The 17,042-nt window shown below is 62.8% G+C and overlaps 2 protein-coding genes, 1 long non-coding RNA gene and 1 other non-coding gene across 9 annotated transcripts; 2 read left to right on the top strand and 2 right to left on the bottom strand.

The window, feature by feature from the left end:
- The first annotated feature begins 349 nt into the window (after positions 1-349).
- Positions 350-4,400, top strand: ZFP36 (ZFP36 ring finger protein). The gene is made up of 2 exons (XM_051989033.1): positions 350-2,000; positions 2,634-4,400. Exons 1-2 carry the CDS (start codon positions 1,932-1,934, stop codon positions 3,687-3,689), a joined length of 1,125 nt encoding a protein of 374 aa, XP_051844993.1. The 5' UTR covers positions 350-1,931; the 3' UTR covers positions 3,690-4,400.
- LOC127556138 (uncharacterized) lies at positions 3,876-7,560 on the bottom strand. Its single transcript, XR_007952358.1, has 2 exons — positions 7,463-7,560; positions 3,876-6,545 (listed from the first exon to the last, which is right to left on the bottom strand). It is a non-coding gene; the product is annotated as an uncharacterized LOC127556138 (long non-coding RNA).
- On the bottom strand, positions 6,088-6,180 carry TRNAI-UAU (transfer RNA isoleucine (anticodon UAU)). Its single transcript is given in 2 exon segments — positions 6,088-6,123; positions 6,143-6,180. It is a non-coding gene; the product is annotated as a tRNA-Ile (tRNA).
- A 1,014-nt stretch (positions 7,561-8,574) lies between the features above and the next one.
- PLEKHG2 (pleckstrin homology and RhoGEF domain containing G2) lies at positions 8,575-15,414 on the top strand. Of its 6 annotated transcripts, none has more exons than XM_051989024.1 (19): positions 8,575-8,762; positions 9,171-9,322; positions 10,040-10,137; positions 10,227-10,531; positions 10,723-10,823; positions 11,385-11,451; positions 11,571-11,617; positions 11,802-11,952; positions 12,330-12,479; positions 12,595-12,789; positions 13,030-13,122; positions 13,375-13,461; positions 13,574-13,607; positions 13,720-13,818; positions 13,998-14,063; positions 14,155-14,193; positions 14,382-14,398; positions 14,488-14,676; positions 14,801-15,414. In XM_051989024.1, the coding sequence occupies exons 3-19, from the start codon at positions 10,065-10,067 to the stop codon at positions 15,323-15,325; spliced, it is 2,238 nt and encodes a 745-aa protein (XP_051844984.1). In that variant the 5' UTR covers positions 8,575-8,762; positions 9,171-9,322; positions 10,040-10,064; the 3' UTR covers positions 15,326-15,414. The 6 variants fall into 6 exon arrangements, with proteins under 6 accessions (XP_051844984.1, XP_051844986.1, XP_051844989.1 ...); XM_051989026.1 differs by having other exon boundaries at positions 9,087-9,322; XM_051989029.1 differs by lacking the exon at positions 9,171-9,322.
- Positions 15,415-17,042: the final 1,628 nt, after the last annotated feature.

Raw genomic sequence — 17,042 nt, 5'->3', positions numbered from 1 at the left:
GGCCGGAGGGCGAAACGGGCTTGTCAGGTCATAGCTTTAGAGCAGGAGGGGAGCTTGGCAGTCCAATGGCACCCCACAGGACAAAACCTGAAGGGAACTCGCTCATCTTTCAGAAAAGGAAACTGAGACTACTATTGGACTAGCTTGAGTTCATCCAGCTGATAAGTGTGTGGGGTACAATTTCAATCCAGGTCTTTCTGTGTTCCATCATTTATCCTCCAAACCAAGCTGCCGGAGCTTTGAAATTAAATATCCATAGATATTCATAGATATACATATAGAAAGTATACATATATAATATATACATATAACATATGTATATATCTATATATATTGTGGGGAAGGACAGGAGGGAGAAGAGAAAGCCTGGATCCCTAAGCACACCAGCCAGGGGCTGAAAACGATGATCTTTGATTGAGACAAATTCAGTGGGAGTCACAGACTGTCCCTCTGCACCTCACCTCTAAAGCTGGGCCTAGACCCAGGCGTCCTAGTCCTGGGGCATGGAGAGGAAAGGCTCTGGGTTAGGGGGTGGAGCATGGGGAGCTCACAGCATAGCTGGAATGAGTCAGGATGCTGGAATGCACCCACAAGCTCCGATGCCAAGAGAAAGACAAACCGATCCTCCTCGAGGATGACTGGGAAGTGGGGAAGGGGCTTCCTTGGAGACCTCAGGGAACCTCTTGGTTAAGGGGGTGGGGGCAAGCCATTCCATCTTCCCTGTCAGGGGACAGTGACCTTGTCTTTGAGTCAAGGTTCGGATCTAAAGAGCACCCTGAAGAATTGGGTCCCTCAGCTCTGTTTACAAAGAGAGAGGAACCCCAGCATCAGACCAGGCCCCCCCCCCTACCCTTACGTCACCTGATTCCAGGAAGGGCCCCCACACATAACACACCCTGCGGTGGGTGAGTCATTGGGGAGCGTGAGAGCCAGCCACTCAACTGGCAGGTGAAACTTAAAGACCACAGGCTCACGGGACCTAGGGAGACTTGGGGAGGTCCCCGCTCCTGGGAAGGCCCCTCCTGGCCAACCCCTTTTCCCCAGAGAAGCTTCCCATAAGCTCCCAGCTCTCCAGCCTAACCCAAGTCTCCGTTCTGTTGGAGGAAAAGTCTTCATTTGGGAAAATGAAGATTTTTGTTATTTGAAAAGTGTTCAGGTCAGAGACAGATCCCAGCCCAGGCTTAGAATCAGACAGTTCCCCACCTGAGAGGCCGTCTCTCCAAAAAACTCCCTCAAAAAGGTGGAGCTTATCCCGAGAACTCTGGGCTCCAGTCCTGACACTGCCCAGATCCCTGTCCTCTGGCCCTCAGTTTCCTTTTCTGGGAAAGTTAGCACTGCCTCCCAGCTTTCTCTCCTGGCTGGGGTTAGATAATAAGCTGACTGGGGGCTCTCTCTCTCCCGCTGGGCCTGGGGTTTGACTTTCAGGACTTGGTATCTCAGTCTTTTGGTTCTGGCTCTATCACCCTAATCCGGTTTCCCGTTTCTGACCTTGAACTCGCCCCTCAGATAAAAGGAGGGAGTTTGGCCCTTTCTGGGTCTCAGTTTCCCCTCCTGGGGAAACAAAAAACAAAAAAAGAGGGGGTTAGACTGGAAGACAAGCGAATTCCCTTCAGTCCCATGGATTACCAGGCAGTAACTGGGAGGGACCTGTTAGGGCCAGCCTTTCGCCCAGACTAAGGTGCTGGGCCTCCCCCGCCCCGCCCGGGGCGCTCAGTCCGGGAATCGCCCCTCCCCCGAGCCCTCCCTCGTCCCCGCCCTTTCCCGGTCCCCCGCCTCCCTCTCCCCCAGTTCTCTCTAGCTCCTGGAGCTCCCCTGATGGTGGGTTCTGGGCGGCACCGGGAGGCCCCGCCCCCAAACCCGTCCCTTCAAGAAGAGCGCGCTGGCCACCCTCCCCACAGTCCTGGATACGCGCACGACCAAAGCACCTCCGGATGGACGCGAGCGCCGCCGCAGGCGGGAAGCCCAAGTCCGCGGGCATGGATCTGTGCACCCTCTACGAGGTGAGCTTCCCTGCTCCGTGTCCCACCTTTGCCTCCCGCCTCCCCTCTCTGGGGCCACGAACTCGGGCCCCGGCCGCCCCCGCCGGCGGTCTCGTGGCAGCGGCGGTGACGGCCAACTTCTTTCTGCCCTTTTCGCTTCTGGGTCGGGAGTCCGAGCGCTGGGGTCCCTCGGGCCCTTCTTGGGGGCACTTAAGTCGGTGGCCTGGGAAGCTGGGGGTCCCCTAGGGTCAGAGAATGCCCCCGGGCCCGGAACCCAAAGTTTGGCAGGGGGGCTGCTTCCCCCGAGCGGAGGTGCGAGTGCGTGTCGGTGTCAGTGCGTGTGCGTGCGCGCGTGTGAGTGTCGGGGGTGTCGGGGCTGAGCGCTGGGCTTCTTTAAGTTGGGGGGTTGTTGGAACGGGATTCCACTTTCGTAGCTGCCTTGGGGTGGAGTCAGGTAGGGGCAAAGCCTGCCGCTGGGTCCGGGCCCGCACCCCCCATTTTAGGGTGGGGCTGAGTTTGGGGGAGTTCTCGAGCCTGGACGGAACTATCTCGGCCCCGAAGTGGAGTTGGGTGGGGTGGGTCGGCTCGGCGCGGCGACCTTGGGTCCGACGGTCGCTCCCTCGCTGAGCTCCTCGTCCTTCTTCTTCCTCACAGAGGCTCCTGTCCCTGAGTCCGGACCTGGCACGGGCGGCCCGCGGGGAGCTGGAGCCCGAGCTGGGCTGGGGCTCCCGAAGCCCCTGGAGTCCCAGCCTCGCGGACCTGGAGTCGCCGTCCCCCCCGCGGGCCTCGGCTCCCTTGGCCCCTCGGCTCCCCGGCCGTTCTACCAGCCTGGTGGAGAGTCGCGCCTGGGTCCCCCCGCCGCCGGGCTTTGAGCCCCTGCCGCCCAGGGCCGCGCCGGCCGCCACCGCCGCGCCCTCGGAAGGCGCGCCCGGCTCCGGCTCCCCGGCCGGGGCGGCTTCCTCGTCCAGATACAAGACGGAGCTGTGCCGGACCTTCTCGGAGAGCGGCAAATGCCGCTACGGCTCCAAGTGCCAGTTCGCCCACGGGCTCGAAGAGCTGCGGCCGGCCAGCCGCCACCCCAAGTACAAGACGGAGCTGTGCCGCAAGTTCTTGCTCCTGGGCGCTTGTCCATATGGGACCCGCTGCCATTTCATCCACACCCCTTACGACGTCCTGTCGGCGGGGTCGGCTCACCCTCCCCTGCTCCGGCAGAGTCTCAGCTTCTCCGGGATGCCCTCCGCCCGGCGCCGGGGCTCCCCCACCCTGAGCCCTCCAGGGCTGCCGGACCTGCCTTCCCCCTTGGGCTTCTTCTCCCCTCCTTCTTCTCCGCCCCCACTGGTCACCACCCCCGGGGAGGTCCCTTTCTCCCCCTCTGCCTTCTCGGCCGCCCCCGGCCCAGTGCCCCGGGGAGCCACGGCGGGAGAAACCTGCTGCCCCTCCTGCCGCCAGACCACGGGCGCCTGGGGGCCCACAAGGGATGCCCTGGGGCTGGGCCTGGGGCTGGGGCTGGCCCGGAGCCCTTCTGCTCACTCCCTGGGCTCTGAGCCCGACGACCAGGCCAGCAGTGGGGGAAGCAGCTTGGGGGGATCGGATTCCCCAGTGTTTGAGGTGGCAGTGGGGGGCGCCTTCGCCCCCTCTAGCTCTCAGCTCCTGACCCCGGTGCCCCCCCGGCGGCTCCCCATCTTCAATCGGCTGTCCGTGTCCGACTGAACACCCCTGTGCCTCCAAACTTAGTAGAGATGGGCTTCAGGAATCTCCTCCCCCCTTGCCGGTTGTGCCCAGATGTGGAGGTCTCTCACCTGCTTAGCCCCCAGAGCATTAACCCAATGTCTAGACTCCCCGGGGCAGGTCCCCATGGGGAGCAAAAACCCTCACAAAGGTGTTCTGGGGGGGTGGTTTTTCTTTTTTTTTTTTAATGTAGCATACTGAAACGACCTATATATGTACAGCGTGTCCCAAAAGTCTTAATGCAGTTGTAAAGCATTATTAGGTTAAGATTGTAGTCTTTGAGACACCCTGTTATGGGGGGGGGGGTGGTCGGGATAAAATTCTCCCCCCCTTTTCTTCATGCTGTGAACAGGCTTCCCCAAGTCTCCCCTGGATGGGGTTCTCCCCAATCCTGGTGCTCAAACCCCACCTAACCAGACCAAATCCAAGTTTCCCAGCCTCACCTCGGAGCCCCTTTATTTATGGTGACGACGTTATTTATTCCGATGGGTTTTATAGTATTTATATATGCAGTCGTCCCTTCTCCCTTTTTAATATTGGGAGATTGCTGCCACTATAATATATATTTGAAATATATTATAAATAAATATATATATATATATATTGTTAGCTAAACAAAAAAGAAATCTCTATTTTTGTTTTTGGTGGAGTTTTTTTTTTTAATTAAAACTAATACAATACACAAAAGAGGAATCTGAAAGACTCTTGGTGTCTGTCTCCTGGGGTTCAGGGGTGGGGAGGGCTAGCCTGGGAGCTAGGCGGCCGGTCTAGCTGGTTCCTGACTCCTCTGGCTCCAGGGTAGGGCGGGTCCAGGTGAACTCACCGGGAAAGGGAGGGCACTTCCCCCTTCACCTGAGGAGGTGGCTCGGGTGAGGTCACCGGGAAGGACTTGTGGGGAAAGAGATTTGACTGCGGGCTGGTTTCCTGAAGCTCAGAACGCGTTTCTGGGGACTCAGTCACTCCGCCGGCTGGCTCACAAAGTGGGGCGGTGCTCGGGGCCGGCCCGACTGGGTCCCTCTTCACAATCCCCATCCCTTCTACCTTTCTCTGGCCTGGTAGCTGCTCTCCGTACTTCCTGGGCCATCTCTCCCGCCTCCTCCCCCCTTATCTGGAGTGTTCTCTGCCTTGGCTATCAGCGATTACGAGCTTTCATCTCTACCTCGGGATAGTGGGGGCGGGGAGGGGGAATGTCTGTCTCTAAGGGGTCTCTGCCTTTCCCTCCCTCCGGAGCCTTATCGTAGAAATCCCCAGCCTCCTGCTGTTTTCCCTCCCCTCACTGCCTTTGGGGAATCCGCGTCTCTGCCTCCTTCCCTCCCGGGGTGATTCCGGAGCCTTCGCTGGCCAGTGAGAGATTTGTAAAGCGATTAGCACAGTTCCCGGTACACAGCAGGCTCTTAATAAAGGCTTCTCTTTCCTGTAACTCGTCCTTCCCTGCCAATCTCTGCTTCCACTTCCTTGTTTCTAAGAGTTGTCTTCGCCTTTCCACGTCACTCGGTAGACATTAAGCGCCTACTGCGTGCACGGTCCTGAAAGGCCAAGATAGACCGTGTCCTCAAGGGCTCCCAGTCTACCCCGCCACCCACTCGGGACAAACAAGCTGCTGCCAGAGAAGGGCTTCGGGTCTCTGCGGCCGTGGGTGGGGACGGGAAGTTTCCGTCTCGCAGGCCCTGGGGAAGGAGGAGGGGGCGGAGACGGAATGTGCCCCAGCCCTGGCTGGGAGGGAGGCGACGTGTCAGTGACGCGGTGGGTGCGTGTGTTTGTGCGCGCGTGTGCCTCGGAGTCCCCGCCCTCACAGGGCGGAGGGGGGGGGGGGAAGGGGGTGCTCCCTCCCGGGGCCGCCTCGGCCTCTAATGCCCATATAAGGCCAGGAGGCCTCCCCGGGGGCGGGGTCTCGGCGTCAGCCCAGCTAGGAGCTGGAGTCGGGACTCTTCTCTGGGCCTCCGGTGACCTTCGGTCTCTTCTTCTGGGAAGGACGGCAAGGATAGAGGGAGTCCTAGAAACTCAGGGATCTAGAAGGAGATCTGATGAGAGGGAATTGAGGGACACTGACCAAGGGGGAGGGACGCAGAGACGGGGGGCGGGGGGAGGCGGGAACAGAGACCCGGGAGAGACAATCACAGAGGCAGAAGATGCCGTGAGAGGAGAAATGTCACAGGGGGAGGCGGAGCCCCCGGGACCGAAAGGAAGGCGGGGATGGGCCCGGAACGGAGGGCTGCGGCTGTCCCCTCCCGACCACCGCGTGCCACTTGCCCTGCGTCCGGCTCGCGTGCCCCCAGCCACGATCCCCGGAACCTGGCGGGCACACGAGCCGGAGGCTGCTCCAGACTCTTAAATCTCTTTTAATTTTCAAATATTAAAGAAGTGGAAGGAAAAAAATCTGTGCTCCAGGTGAGGATCGAACTCACAACCTCGGCATCGCTACGGCCGCACTGCTCTATAAGTACCGCGCGCTAACCGATTGCGCCACTGGAGCTTCGGCCGCGCTTCCGCGGAGCGGGCCCCTTCAGGCTTAGCCACGTGACCCTTCTCATCCCGGTTCCCTCTTCGTTCGTCTCTTGTTTCTTGCGCCTGCGTGACACCGCCCGTGGCGTCCCTTAGATTCTTCACGGGCATTTCACCATCGCGCGTTGGTGCTCCGGGAACGCATGCGCATACCCACGCCACTTTCGCCTTGCCCATATTACAGAGCGCCCCTGCCCCCTGTCGGCCAGTGAGAAAAACGCTCTTCGGCGCTCCGTCTCCATTGGCTGACAACAAACCGGGAGCGGGGTTCGGGAGAAAAGACTCGTCCTGGGATTTCGGGGGTTAGGAGGCTGAGTGAGTGCTCTAACGCCTTTTCTGCGAATTGACAAGTACATGGGAGTTAGGCTTGCTTGGAGGCAGGTTGCTCCCACACCCCACCTATTAGGCGCACTTGGGAACTCTCTCCCTTCTTATCTGTGCCGTTATCCCACATTCCCCGGGTTGAGCAACCGCCACGTGGCTGTCCCGGCCACACTTTGGGGTTCTGACCTCCGAACCCGCAGAAAATGAAACGCACGAGGCTTAGACTGCCCCTCCCCCCTCAATTAGCATTCTTTTTGAATAAGCGAATCCTTCTCGCCCGGGCCTTGCTCCGTCCCTCTAGGCCGACTCCGGGAGGGCTGGCACCTGTGTGCTTTGTTCTTCGCAGCCTCCTACAGGAAGCCCTTAGCCGGGTACTGAGCGATCAGTGACCGGCTGCCAGGGGGACGGATGGAGTTAATGCCGGAGGGCTCTTTGTAAATTCCAAGGGAAACCAGAAGCTTCCCTTTCCGGCCCCCGGGGCGGCGGCGACGGAGAGACCCAGGCGGGCCCTCGGAATTGACCCAGCCTTATCTCCAAAATTACTTTGTCCTTCCTTATCTGTTGACCTTTAGTCTCCCACAGCCCCACCCTTCTCCTCACGAATGGAAGCTCCTGGTGACCCGGGACTCTATGTTTTATGGGGTCAGATCTTTGTGGAACCAGTGCCTACATGCGCGGGGTTAATAAGTCCATACAAGGGCAGTTAGACGGCACAATGGATAGAGCCCCAGCCCTGAAGTCAGGAGGACCTGAGTTCAAATCCGCCCTAAACACTTAACACTTCCTGGCTGTGTGACCCTGGGCAAGTCACTTAACCCCAACTGCTTCAGGGGGAAAAAACTCTATACGAATAGACTTCTTAATAGTCTATTAATATAGGCCGGGCGCTGAGCTATTCTATGATTCTGAAGAGGAAAAAAGTCCCTGACCTCGAGCAGCTCACAATCGAATCCGGCGAGACTAGCGAGCACCAGAGAGGCACCCACGAGTCCACCCAGGATCACTAGGAAGCGACAGTTTGGAGGTGTGGCGGTGGAAAGAAAAGCACGCCAGGAGGACGCAGCTGACGGTTGAATTGGGAGCACTAGGAAGTCGAAGGTTCAGGGAAAACACGGCGCTTAATTCTCTAGAGCTGATCCTCGTTCCGACCCGTCACCTCTGGCACAATCGTCCGCTGCTCTGAAACTTAGATTCTTAGAAACCCTGAGCCCAGGCCGTCCCTCTTCCGAGGGACGGAGGGGTGGTCCTGGCCAAGTCACTTAATCTTAAGTGGCCCAAGCCTTATCGGAAGAGAGAGAGAGAGAGATCTCGGTTGAGGCTGACGGAGATGGGAGACGGAGACACTAGGGAGCCACAAAAAGAGAGAGATGCTCGGGAGGGGATCAGCGGTTGGACGGAAGCTCCGGAAAAGGGCCGGCCAGCAGGAGCTCGGGCCGGAGAGCCCCCAGGCTGGGGACTGCGGAGCAGGGCGGGGAGCCCCAGGCCCCTCCTCCTCCGGTTCCCACGCTCCCACCCCGGGGGCCCAGGGTTTTAAAAGGGAAAGTTTTCCAGGTGTTAAGAGAGAGGGAGCCAGAGTCCGGCCCGGGGCTGCCCCACAGCCCAAGAAAGGGGGCGGGTGAGCCGGCCCGGTTGGCCCCCTCCCGGCGGGACTCGGCCCGGGCAGGGGAAGTGGGCGAGGTCTTCCCTCGTGAATATTCATAAGGCACGTTCACCGCCGGCGGTCCGGCTCGGTTTAACCCCACCCTCTCCCGAGTCCCCCGCTGGCGGGAACAGGATGTCTGGGCGGGAGGGGGCGGGGACGCAGGGGAGGAGCCAGGCCCCCTGCCTGCCTGCCCGCCTAGTCCCCTCCTCCCGGCCCACAGCTGGAGCCGGCCCCCCTCCCCAGATGTGGCGCCGCCGCCGCCCCCCGGCCCGGCCCGGCCCCGCGCCCAGGGACTGACGGACCCGAGGAGGGAGACAGACAGACAGACAGGCAGACCGACCGCTGGCTGCCAGCCTCCCCGCCCCGACCCTGGGGTGCCACCGGAGCCAGCTCGGACCTCCGGCCAGAGTCGGCCCCGCTGGGCCCCTCGGCTGCTCCCGGGACGGACACGCCGGCCCCCTCGGGTGGCCCCGCTCCAACTCCGCTTGCGAACACTCCCGGAGCGGGACACGCGCTGCCGGCTGCTGCAAGCTCCGGCCCCGCAGGGGCCCCGGGGTCTGGGCCCCGCCAGCCCCCCCTAGGAAAAGGTGAGATCCGGGGGGCGGCAGGGGAGAGGCGGCCGGAGGAGGAGGAGGAGGGGGAGGCTGAGAGGGGAAGCGGAGGGAAGCGGGGGAGGGGCGGCTCCGGCCCGGGAACAATGAACAGGGGGCGAGCGGGCGGGCGGAGAGGGGGCGGGGCCGGCGCCGGACCCAGGAGAGCCCCGCTCCCCCTTCCTCTCCGGCTGCCTTCCTCCTCGGTCCCCTCCCTCTCCTCTCCTCCCGGAGCCTAGAGATGGCTCGGGAGTCGCCTCGATCGCTGGGTCCCTTGGGTGGGCGTGGGGACTAGACTCCCTCAATGCTCCTGCGATTCAGACCCCGCAGCGCCGCCGCTGGCCCCCCAGCCCAGAGGGGACCTTTGTGCGGATCCGGAGCCCGGACGCGTTCCTCTCCCTCCAGATCTCGGCTCCCCAGCGCTCCGGCTCCCAGAGCTGATCCCTGGGGGCGCGGGGGGGCGGGCATAGGAAGTCCCGTAACCGTGGCTTGGTTCCGACGAGGGAGGAATGGTGGGCTCCTCAGGGCCTGAGTGCGACTCCGTTCCCCGCTGCGAGGTAACGCACTGCCGGGCACGGCCGAACTTCAGGGCTGGGGAGTTGTGTTCCCTTCTCACAGCCCAGAAATAGACAGGAGGAGACACTGAGGCGGAGGGAGGGAGAGGGACCGAGACAGACACCGACCGAGGGGTGGAAGGGGGAAGGCTCAGCTGGGACCCTGGCATCCTGCCTTCCAGCCTCCTCTTCTCCTTTCCCCTTGGGACCCTCCAAGGCTCCCGCCCCCGCAGCCTTTCCCAGCCCCTCCCCTCAGACACACATCGCCTCCCTCCCTCCCTCCTCTCCTCTCTCTTCTCTTTCTCTTTTCCTCTCTTCTCTCTCTCCTCCGAGGGACGGCAAGACAGAAAATAGAAATCTTCCACTGTCTCTCAGTCTCTTTCATTTTCCCTTTCCTTTTCCATGGCTCTGGGTCTCTCTGTTTTTCCGTGTCTGTCTCTCTCTCTCTCTCTCTCTTCTCCCCTCCTCTCTCCCTTCCCTTCTCATATCTGTCCCTTCCTTTCCCCCTCTCCGGCTCTCCCTCTTTCCCTCAGACTCTGCTTCTCACGGTCTATCTCTGGTCCCTTTCTTCTGCCAGACAGGTTTCTCCCCTTGCAAAGGCCTGACTCTGGGAGAGCCCCTGACTGGGGGGGCGAGTGGGGGGGTCCCCAAACCTGTGGGTGTTGCTAACCGTCCCTGCACTCCCCCTGCCAGTGGCCTCTCTCCTTTCTGCACCCCCAGGACGGTGCTTTGAGATCTGCCAGTCATGCCTGAGGGAGCCCACCGCCTGAGTCTCACCAAGCCCAGCCCGACCCCAAGCCCCGGGTGTAGCCATCGAGGTGCGGGAAGGGTGTTTGTGTTCCGGCTGGTTTGGAAGGGGCTGAGGGGGCCCTGCTGCCGAGTCTAGCCTGGCCTCTCCTTCCCACAGGACTCCCCCCGGCCCTGCCCATGGCCTCCCCCCGAGGATCTGGGAGCTCTACATCCCTGAGTACGGTGGGCTCTGAGGGGGAGCCTCATGCAGGCCCCAGCCCAGGCCCCAGCTCCAGCCAGGCCTGTCCTGTGCCAGCCTTGGAGCCCCCACCAGGCCCGCCCATTCAGCTGCACCTGACTCCGGTGGGGCCTCGAGGGGAGCCAGGGCAAGGGACCAAGAAGCCCTCCCACCTGGAGCGTGTGGTCCGGGAAATCGTGGAGACCGAGCGGGCTTACGTGAGGGACCTGAGGAGCATCGTGGAGGTGAGGAGGTCCTTCCTCAGACTCCCCAAATCTAGTGCCCATCCGGGTCCCCCAGAAATCTTTTCTGATTTAATTCTCCCAGGAGCTCGCTCCGTCCCATGCCCCCTAACCCCCCGCTTTCCTTCACCTCTGATTCCTGCCCCTGGGCTTGGGGACAAGGGAATTGGGAGAGCCGAGTTTCTTCCCCGCAGGATTACCTGGGCTGTCTGGTGGCCAATGGCCCCCCCGGGCTGAATCCAGAACATCTCGGGACCCTCTTCTCCAACATCGAAGATATCTACGAGTTTAGCAGGTCAGAAGGGACCCAGATGGGTAGCAACTGTGTAGACACTCATCGGGTGGGTCCCTGGATGGAGCTTCCCTTTTCTATCCCGTTCTCCCTCTCCCCACTTAACGGTGCCGGGAAGCCAGACCCCACACCAGATCCCAGATCCCGCTGCATTTCACAGATAAGAAAATGGCTCAAGACAGTCATTGGTTTCCTCAGGGTCTCCCAGCTGCAAAATGTCTGAGGCAGGATTTGAAGGGAAATCTTCCTGGTTTTATTCTACACGCGAGCCACCATGCTGGGTTGGGGGAAGGGGAGCTCCATCAGGGCCCTTATAAATGGCCTTTCCACAAGTCCCCCCTTCCCAGGACTCTGTCGCCTCTGAAACCTGAAGTCCTGGGCCCTGGATCTGGGGCAGCGGGTATCATTGACTCTTGCTGCAGTGCCAGGGGATGGGATCTGAGGCATGGCTGCGCGCTGAATAGGGGGGTACTGAGGGCTCCCGGACTTAAGGAGAGAAGGCTAAGGGGGCCTTGTGTCACAACCTGGAGTTCCTGTTATGACTGGCCCTTCCCTGCCCCACAGTGAACTCTTGGAAGACCTGGAGAACAGTAGCAGCGCCCACGGCATCGCAGACTGCTTTGTGCAGAGGGTGAGCGTCGGGCAGGCGCAGGGACCCCCTCCCTGGGAGTCGGGGCACTTCTGGGCGCCCGGGGGGGGGGAGGGCAGCCAGACCCCCGGCTGCCCTGCTGACACTCTCATTGCCCACAGAGCGAAGAGTTTGACATCTACACCCTCTACTGTATGAACTACCCGAGGTACGCCCATTCGCCCTCCCCCGGCTCCTTTTGGGCCTCCTTGACCTCCAAGCGCCGGGTTTTCCTTCCCTGACCCTGCACGACGCTTGATTGCTGCTGCTGAAAGGCCGGCCAGTCCGTGCTCTAGCCCCACCAGGGGCTCCCCAGCTCCCTGGGAAGCCCTCTGACTTCTGCCCCTCCCCAGCTCGATGGCCTTACTCCGGGACCTGTCCCTCTGCCCTCCGGTGGCCCAGTGGCTCCAGGAACGCCAGGCCCAGCTCCGCCATTCGCTGCCCCTGCAGAGCTTCCTCCTCAAACCCGTCCAGAGAATCCTGAAGTATCACCTCCTACTGCAGGTGCAGACTTGGCCCCGGGGGCCCCCGTCGTTGGGGAGAATCGGGGCGCCCTCCAGGGGGCAGGGGTCGGGGAGAGAACCCAAGCGAAGGGCAGGGCCGGCCGTTGGAGGGTGGTCTCGTCGGAGAGATTTCATTCCGTAAGACCCCCCAGTGGGCAGGGCCCAGGAGCGGGGCTGGGGAAGGGAAAACCGGAGCCTTGGCCGACTGGCGGGCTAGCCTTGGACCTGCAGTCCCTGGGGAAGACAGGAACCAGGAGTCCAGAGCCAGGGACGCGCAGAGGCTGAAGCAGAGGGAGACAAGCGGGCAGAGACGGGGGCCGAGCAGGGAGCCTCCGCGGCCCATTTCCTTCCTTCCTCCCCCTCCCCCTGCGACTTCAGGAGCTGGGCAAGCACTGGCCGGAGGGAGCCGGGGCCGAGCAAGGGCCTGGGGGCCGAGAGGTGGTGGAAGACGCCATCGTGTCCATGACAGCTGTGGCTTGGTACATCAATGACATGAAGAGGAAGCAGGAGCACGCAGCTCGTCTGCAGGTGGGCCTGGGGCTTGGGGCCCCCCGGGGAGCCCGAGGCCGGAGCCGCTCCTATTCCTGGCCCCTGCCGCGGACCCCCCTCAGTGCACGCCCCTGTGTGTCTCCATGTCCTGCAGGAAGTGCAGCGGCGGTTGGGAGGCTGGGGGGGCCCGGAGCTGAGCGCCTTTGGGGAGCTGGTCCTGGAGGGCGTGTTCCGAGGCGGGGGCGGCCCTCGGCTTCGAGGGGGCCAGCGCCTCCTCTTCCTCTTCTCCCGAATGCTCCTGGTGGCCAAAAGACGAGGGCCCGGCTACAATTACAAGGGGCACATCTTTGTGAGTCAGGGGCTTCCCCCGGGCGGGGGGACGCGGGAACTGGGCAGAAAGGGCCCAGCAGGCCAGAGCTGAGGCCCTGAGAGGTGGGGGGCTGGAGACCCAGACACCTTTGGGTTAGGAGGGTGGAAGGAGGCGAGCCATTCTCAGGGGTGGGAAGCTAAGGACAAGGGGGGGCTGGGGGCCTGGAGGCTAGCTCTGGGAGCCAGGCTTCCTCCCATCACCTCTCCCCTAACCCTCCAGTGCTGTAACCTGTCGGTGAGCGAGAGTCCCAAAGATCCTCTGAGCTTCAAGGTGGCGGATGTGACCATCCCAAAGCACCAGCACCTGCTGCAGGTAACAGAGACCTCGGGGCGCGGGTGCTGGGCCCGGCTCCTCCAAGATCCCCAGCTCCAGGTGCTGGGCCTGGCTCCTCCGAGAGCCTCGGTTCCAGGTGCCTCCCAGAGCCCCAGCCCCAGGTTCTGGGCTCAGCTCCTCCAAGATCCCCAGCTCCAGGTGCTGGGCCCGGCTCCTCTGAGAGCCTCGGTTCCAGGTGCCTCCCAGAGCCCTGGCCCTTATCTGTCTCTTCCCCTGAACCCCACACCCCAGGCCAAGAACCATGAGGAGAAACGCCTGTGGCTCCATTACCTGCAGCGCTTAATAGTGGAAAACCACCCAGCGTCCATCCCCGCTAAGGTGAGACGGTCTCTACCCACCCTGCCCCAGCCCAGCCAGCCCCTGGCTCTGCCCGGAGCCCCCGGGGAGCCCCCTCTGCAGCCCCCTCTGCAGCCCCTTCTCTCTCTTTCAGGCAAAGCAAGTCCTCTTGGAAAACACTTTCCACTGTGAGTGAGAAACTTGACTCTCCCCAATCCCCCTGGAGGAGGGGGGCGGGGAGGGATAAAGGAGACCTGTGTGGGAGGCCGTGGGGCCCTGACTCCCCAGCTGCCTCTGCAGGTGCCCCTGAAGGCCAGCCCAGCTGTGAGCCTCTGACACCCCCACTCGGATCCCCCCGCCTCCCCGAGGGCCGAAACTTCAGCGGACGAAGGAAGACAGGTAGAGAGCGCTCGGGCGGCTGGCCCACCAGCCTTCCTCCAGCAGCACCCGGCCCCACCCTGGTCTCCCCCGGATCCGAGGGCCCGGCCTCCCATGGGCCCGTCCCTCAGTGGGACCTGATTAAGGGGGGGAGGGGAGAGCAGTAAGGCAGAGGATGAGCGGCTCCTTCTTCCCCACAGACCCCTCCCCGTCTCTGACCAGCCCCGCGGGGGCCTCCCCGGGCCGCCGAGGCCGGAGGCAGTCCGGTAAGTGGGGGGCCCGGGGTTGGGCGGGGATAGGGACGGTGGGGGTGCAGCTAGCCCCCGGTCACTCATCTCACCCCACCCACCCCCACAGAGCCAGCAAAGGAGTGTCACCTCATGTTTGCGAAGATCGGTCAGTGTGTCCCCCAGGGCCTCCTCTGGGGCTGGTTCCTGTGTGTGTGTGTGTGTGTGTGATTGTGTCTGTGAGTGTGTGTGAGCGTGTCTGTCCCTTGTCCCCACTTCTAGCGGGGCTGGGCTTGGGCCCGAGCAGCCATCCAGGGGCTTCCTAACCTTTTTCTTCTCTCCTCGGCCCCCCTCCAGCTGGATCCAGGCTCAAGGTAAGAGAGGCGGCTGTGCTCCGGGGGGCGGGGGGGCTGGGCCCTGGGCCCCTGGCTGTGGCCCGCGGTCTCACTGTTCACCCCTGTAGCACGCCGGCAGCGAGGGGGAGCTGTTCCCGATGTCGCAGTCCCTCTGCAAGGCCCCGGAGCCGGCCCCGGCCTCAGGAGCCCCCGAAGACGTGGAGGAGCCGGCTCCCCCTACCCTGGGCCCCCCGGGGCTCTCGATCACCGAGGAGATCATGGAGCTGCTGACCCAGAGAGGTCTCCAGGAACCCGGGGTGAGCCCATGGCAGCCCCTGGGTCCTTGCCGGGGCTGGTGGTGGCTGAGACGACCCGGATTCGGGACCCGTACCTCCGAGGACCAGCTGTCCGGCCCTGACCTTTTCCCTCTCCTTTCTCCAGCTTTCCCCGCTGGAAGTTCCTGAAGCCCCCAGATTCCAGGGGGAGCCCTCGTCTCCAAATCATCGTGGGAACGTTGGCCCTGAGAGCCCGGCCCGGTTAAGTGGCGAGTCCTCTGAAGAAGAGGAGGGGACACGGCCGAAAGACCAGCGGTCGTCCCCCCTCCACGTCCTCGAGAGGCCGGACGACACGGACGTTTGCGGCAGCTCCGAAATCCCCGGAACTGCGGCAGTTTCTGACGCTCCCCCAATGCCCAGCTGTGAGCCCGGTCCCAGGACCCCCGAGCCCCCCTCGGGACAAGGGGAGCCTTGCTCCGAGGCCTCGGCTCAGGAGGGGGATTCGGAGGCTGCTCCGTCAGCGACGCCAGCCCCGTCGGAAAAGGCGGACGATGGAGCCCAGTCCAGACAGGAGAGCCAGTCGTCTTGGACGGAGGAGGAGGAAGAGGAGGAGGAGGAGGAGGAGGAGGAGGAGGAGGAGGCGAAGAAGGGCGGCCGTCTCCCAGCTCTCCCACCAAGCCTGAGAGTTTAGAGACTGCCGAGTTCCACTCCTGCTCGGAGATCCGGAGAGCCTGGCAGGCCCTGGAGGCGAGGGGCTCCCAGGGCGCCATGCTGGAGCCCTTGCTCATCCTGGAAGAGTCCGATTTCAGGGCCGGCTGCAGAGTGGGCTCCCTGTCCCAGCTCCTGGGGGGCGGCGATGGGAGCAGGAACGGGGACGGCCCCGGGGGGGCCGCTGGCTCGGAGAGGGTGGCCACGCGGGTGCGCGAGCTAGCCCGGATGTACAGCGACCGCATCGAGAGACTCCAGAGGGCCGGGAACCAGGCGTCTGGCGCCGGCTCCCGGAGGAGAGCCCGGGGCCTGGTGCACTCGCACCAGCTCCTGGCCCCCCCAGAGGAGGAGGAGGAACTTCAGCCCGGTAAGCCTTGGGTGGGAGGCAGGTGAAGGCCGGGGCGGCGGAGGGAGGTGGAGGAAAGGGGGAAGGTGACTCCTCCTCTGGCTCTCTCCCTCAGGGCCTCTGCCTGCTTTTGGCCACGTCCTAGTCCGGGAGGTGAACTTCCCCATGGCCTGTGCGCAGGCCTCTGTGGCTCTGGTCCCGGCGCTGCGATCCCAGGCCACCGCCCCGCTGGCCACCCAGAGGCCTGAGCCTCCCCCCGCTGGAAAGCATCTCCCCGCTGAGGCCGGTGGGCTCCTAGAGGCCGAGGTCCCCGGGGAGGAAGCCTGGAACCTCCCTGTTCCAGAGGCTGTTCAGCCAGCCCCCGAAGCCCCGCCCCCTCCCCCAGCCCCAAGCCTGCCTCCCCAGGGGCGCCAGCTCTTGGGGTCAAGTGCAGCCGCCTTGTCCAGGTACCTGGCCGCTTCTTGCATCAGCCAGAGTCTGGCAAGGAGAGGGGCGGGGGTCCCAGAAGGGGAGGCTCCCGCGGCCTGGAGGCCCTCCCCAGCCCGGGGGTCCTGGGCCTCGGCCCCCTCGTCCCGAGCCCCGTCACCACCCCCCGTGGCGCGGCCCAGCTACTCTACCACCGTCAGCATCCGAGTGGGGGGAGGGGGCAGGCTGGGTCCGGCCAAGGCCCAGGTCCGCCTGAATCACGCCCCTCTGCTGGCCTCCCTGGACCTCCCGGGCCAGCGGCGGGTGCAGGGCGCTGCTGAGGGCGCCCCTAGAACGTGAGCTGAGGCAGGGCGGGGCTCTCCAAAAAGACTTGAAGCTATCGAAGGGCCTGTGAGGATCTGGACATTCGGGGCCTGCTCTGGAGCGGGCTTGGAGCCTCAGGTTCCTGGCCACGCCCCAGGTGTCCGTACAGAGGTCTGCTGGGCCCATCAAGTGCTTTGAAAACCCACAGGGGGCTGCCTTTAATGTTATTAATAATTAATGTTATTTTCTATGTTTGCACATGGGGGTGTTTTCTCTTGTACAGCTCCATCCAAATACTGTCCATCCCACTCCTCTCAAAACTCTGTGGGAAAGGGAGTTCTCCGAAGGGCGTGGGGGCTTGGGGATCTGGGAAAGAAATACCCCATATTTCACCTAACCTTGAAGGGGCAGTGCTCCCTAACTCCCAAGCCCCTCTCTATGCAGCACTGATCCCAGCCCCTCACTTTCTCTCCAGAAACACAAGGTCCCCAACCCCCCAATAAATGGATTGAAGCTCTTTCATTTTTAGTGGCTGGATATGGGGGACACGGTATGTGCTTTGGGGAAGCTCCTGGTCCAAGGGCAGAGACTCGACTCCTGGGAAGCCTGAAACCTGGTCTAGTGG

This window comes from Antechinus flavipes, chromosome 3, assembly GCF_016432865.1.
Source record: "Antechinus flavipes isolate AdamAnt ecotype Samford, QLD, Australia chromosome 3, AdamAnt_v2, whole genome shotgun sequence".
NCBI classification, from domain to species: domain Eukaryota; kingdom Metazoa; phylum Chordata; class Mammalia; order Dasyuromorphia; family Dasyuridae; genus Antechinus; species Antechinus flavipes.
The sequence above is the reverse complement of the archived record's forward strand: the minus strand, read 5'-3'. Positions and strand labels throughout refer to the sequence as shown.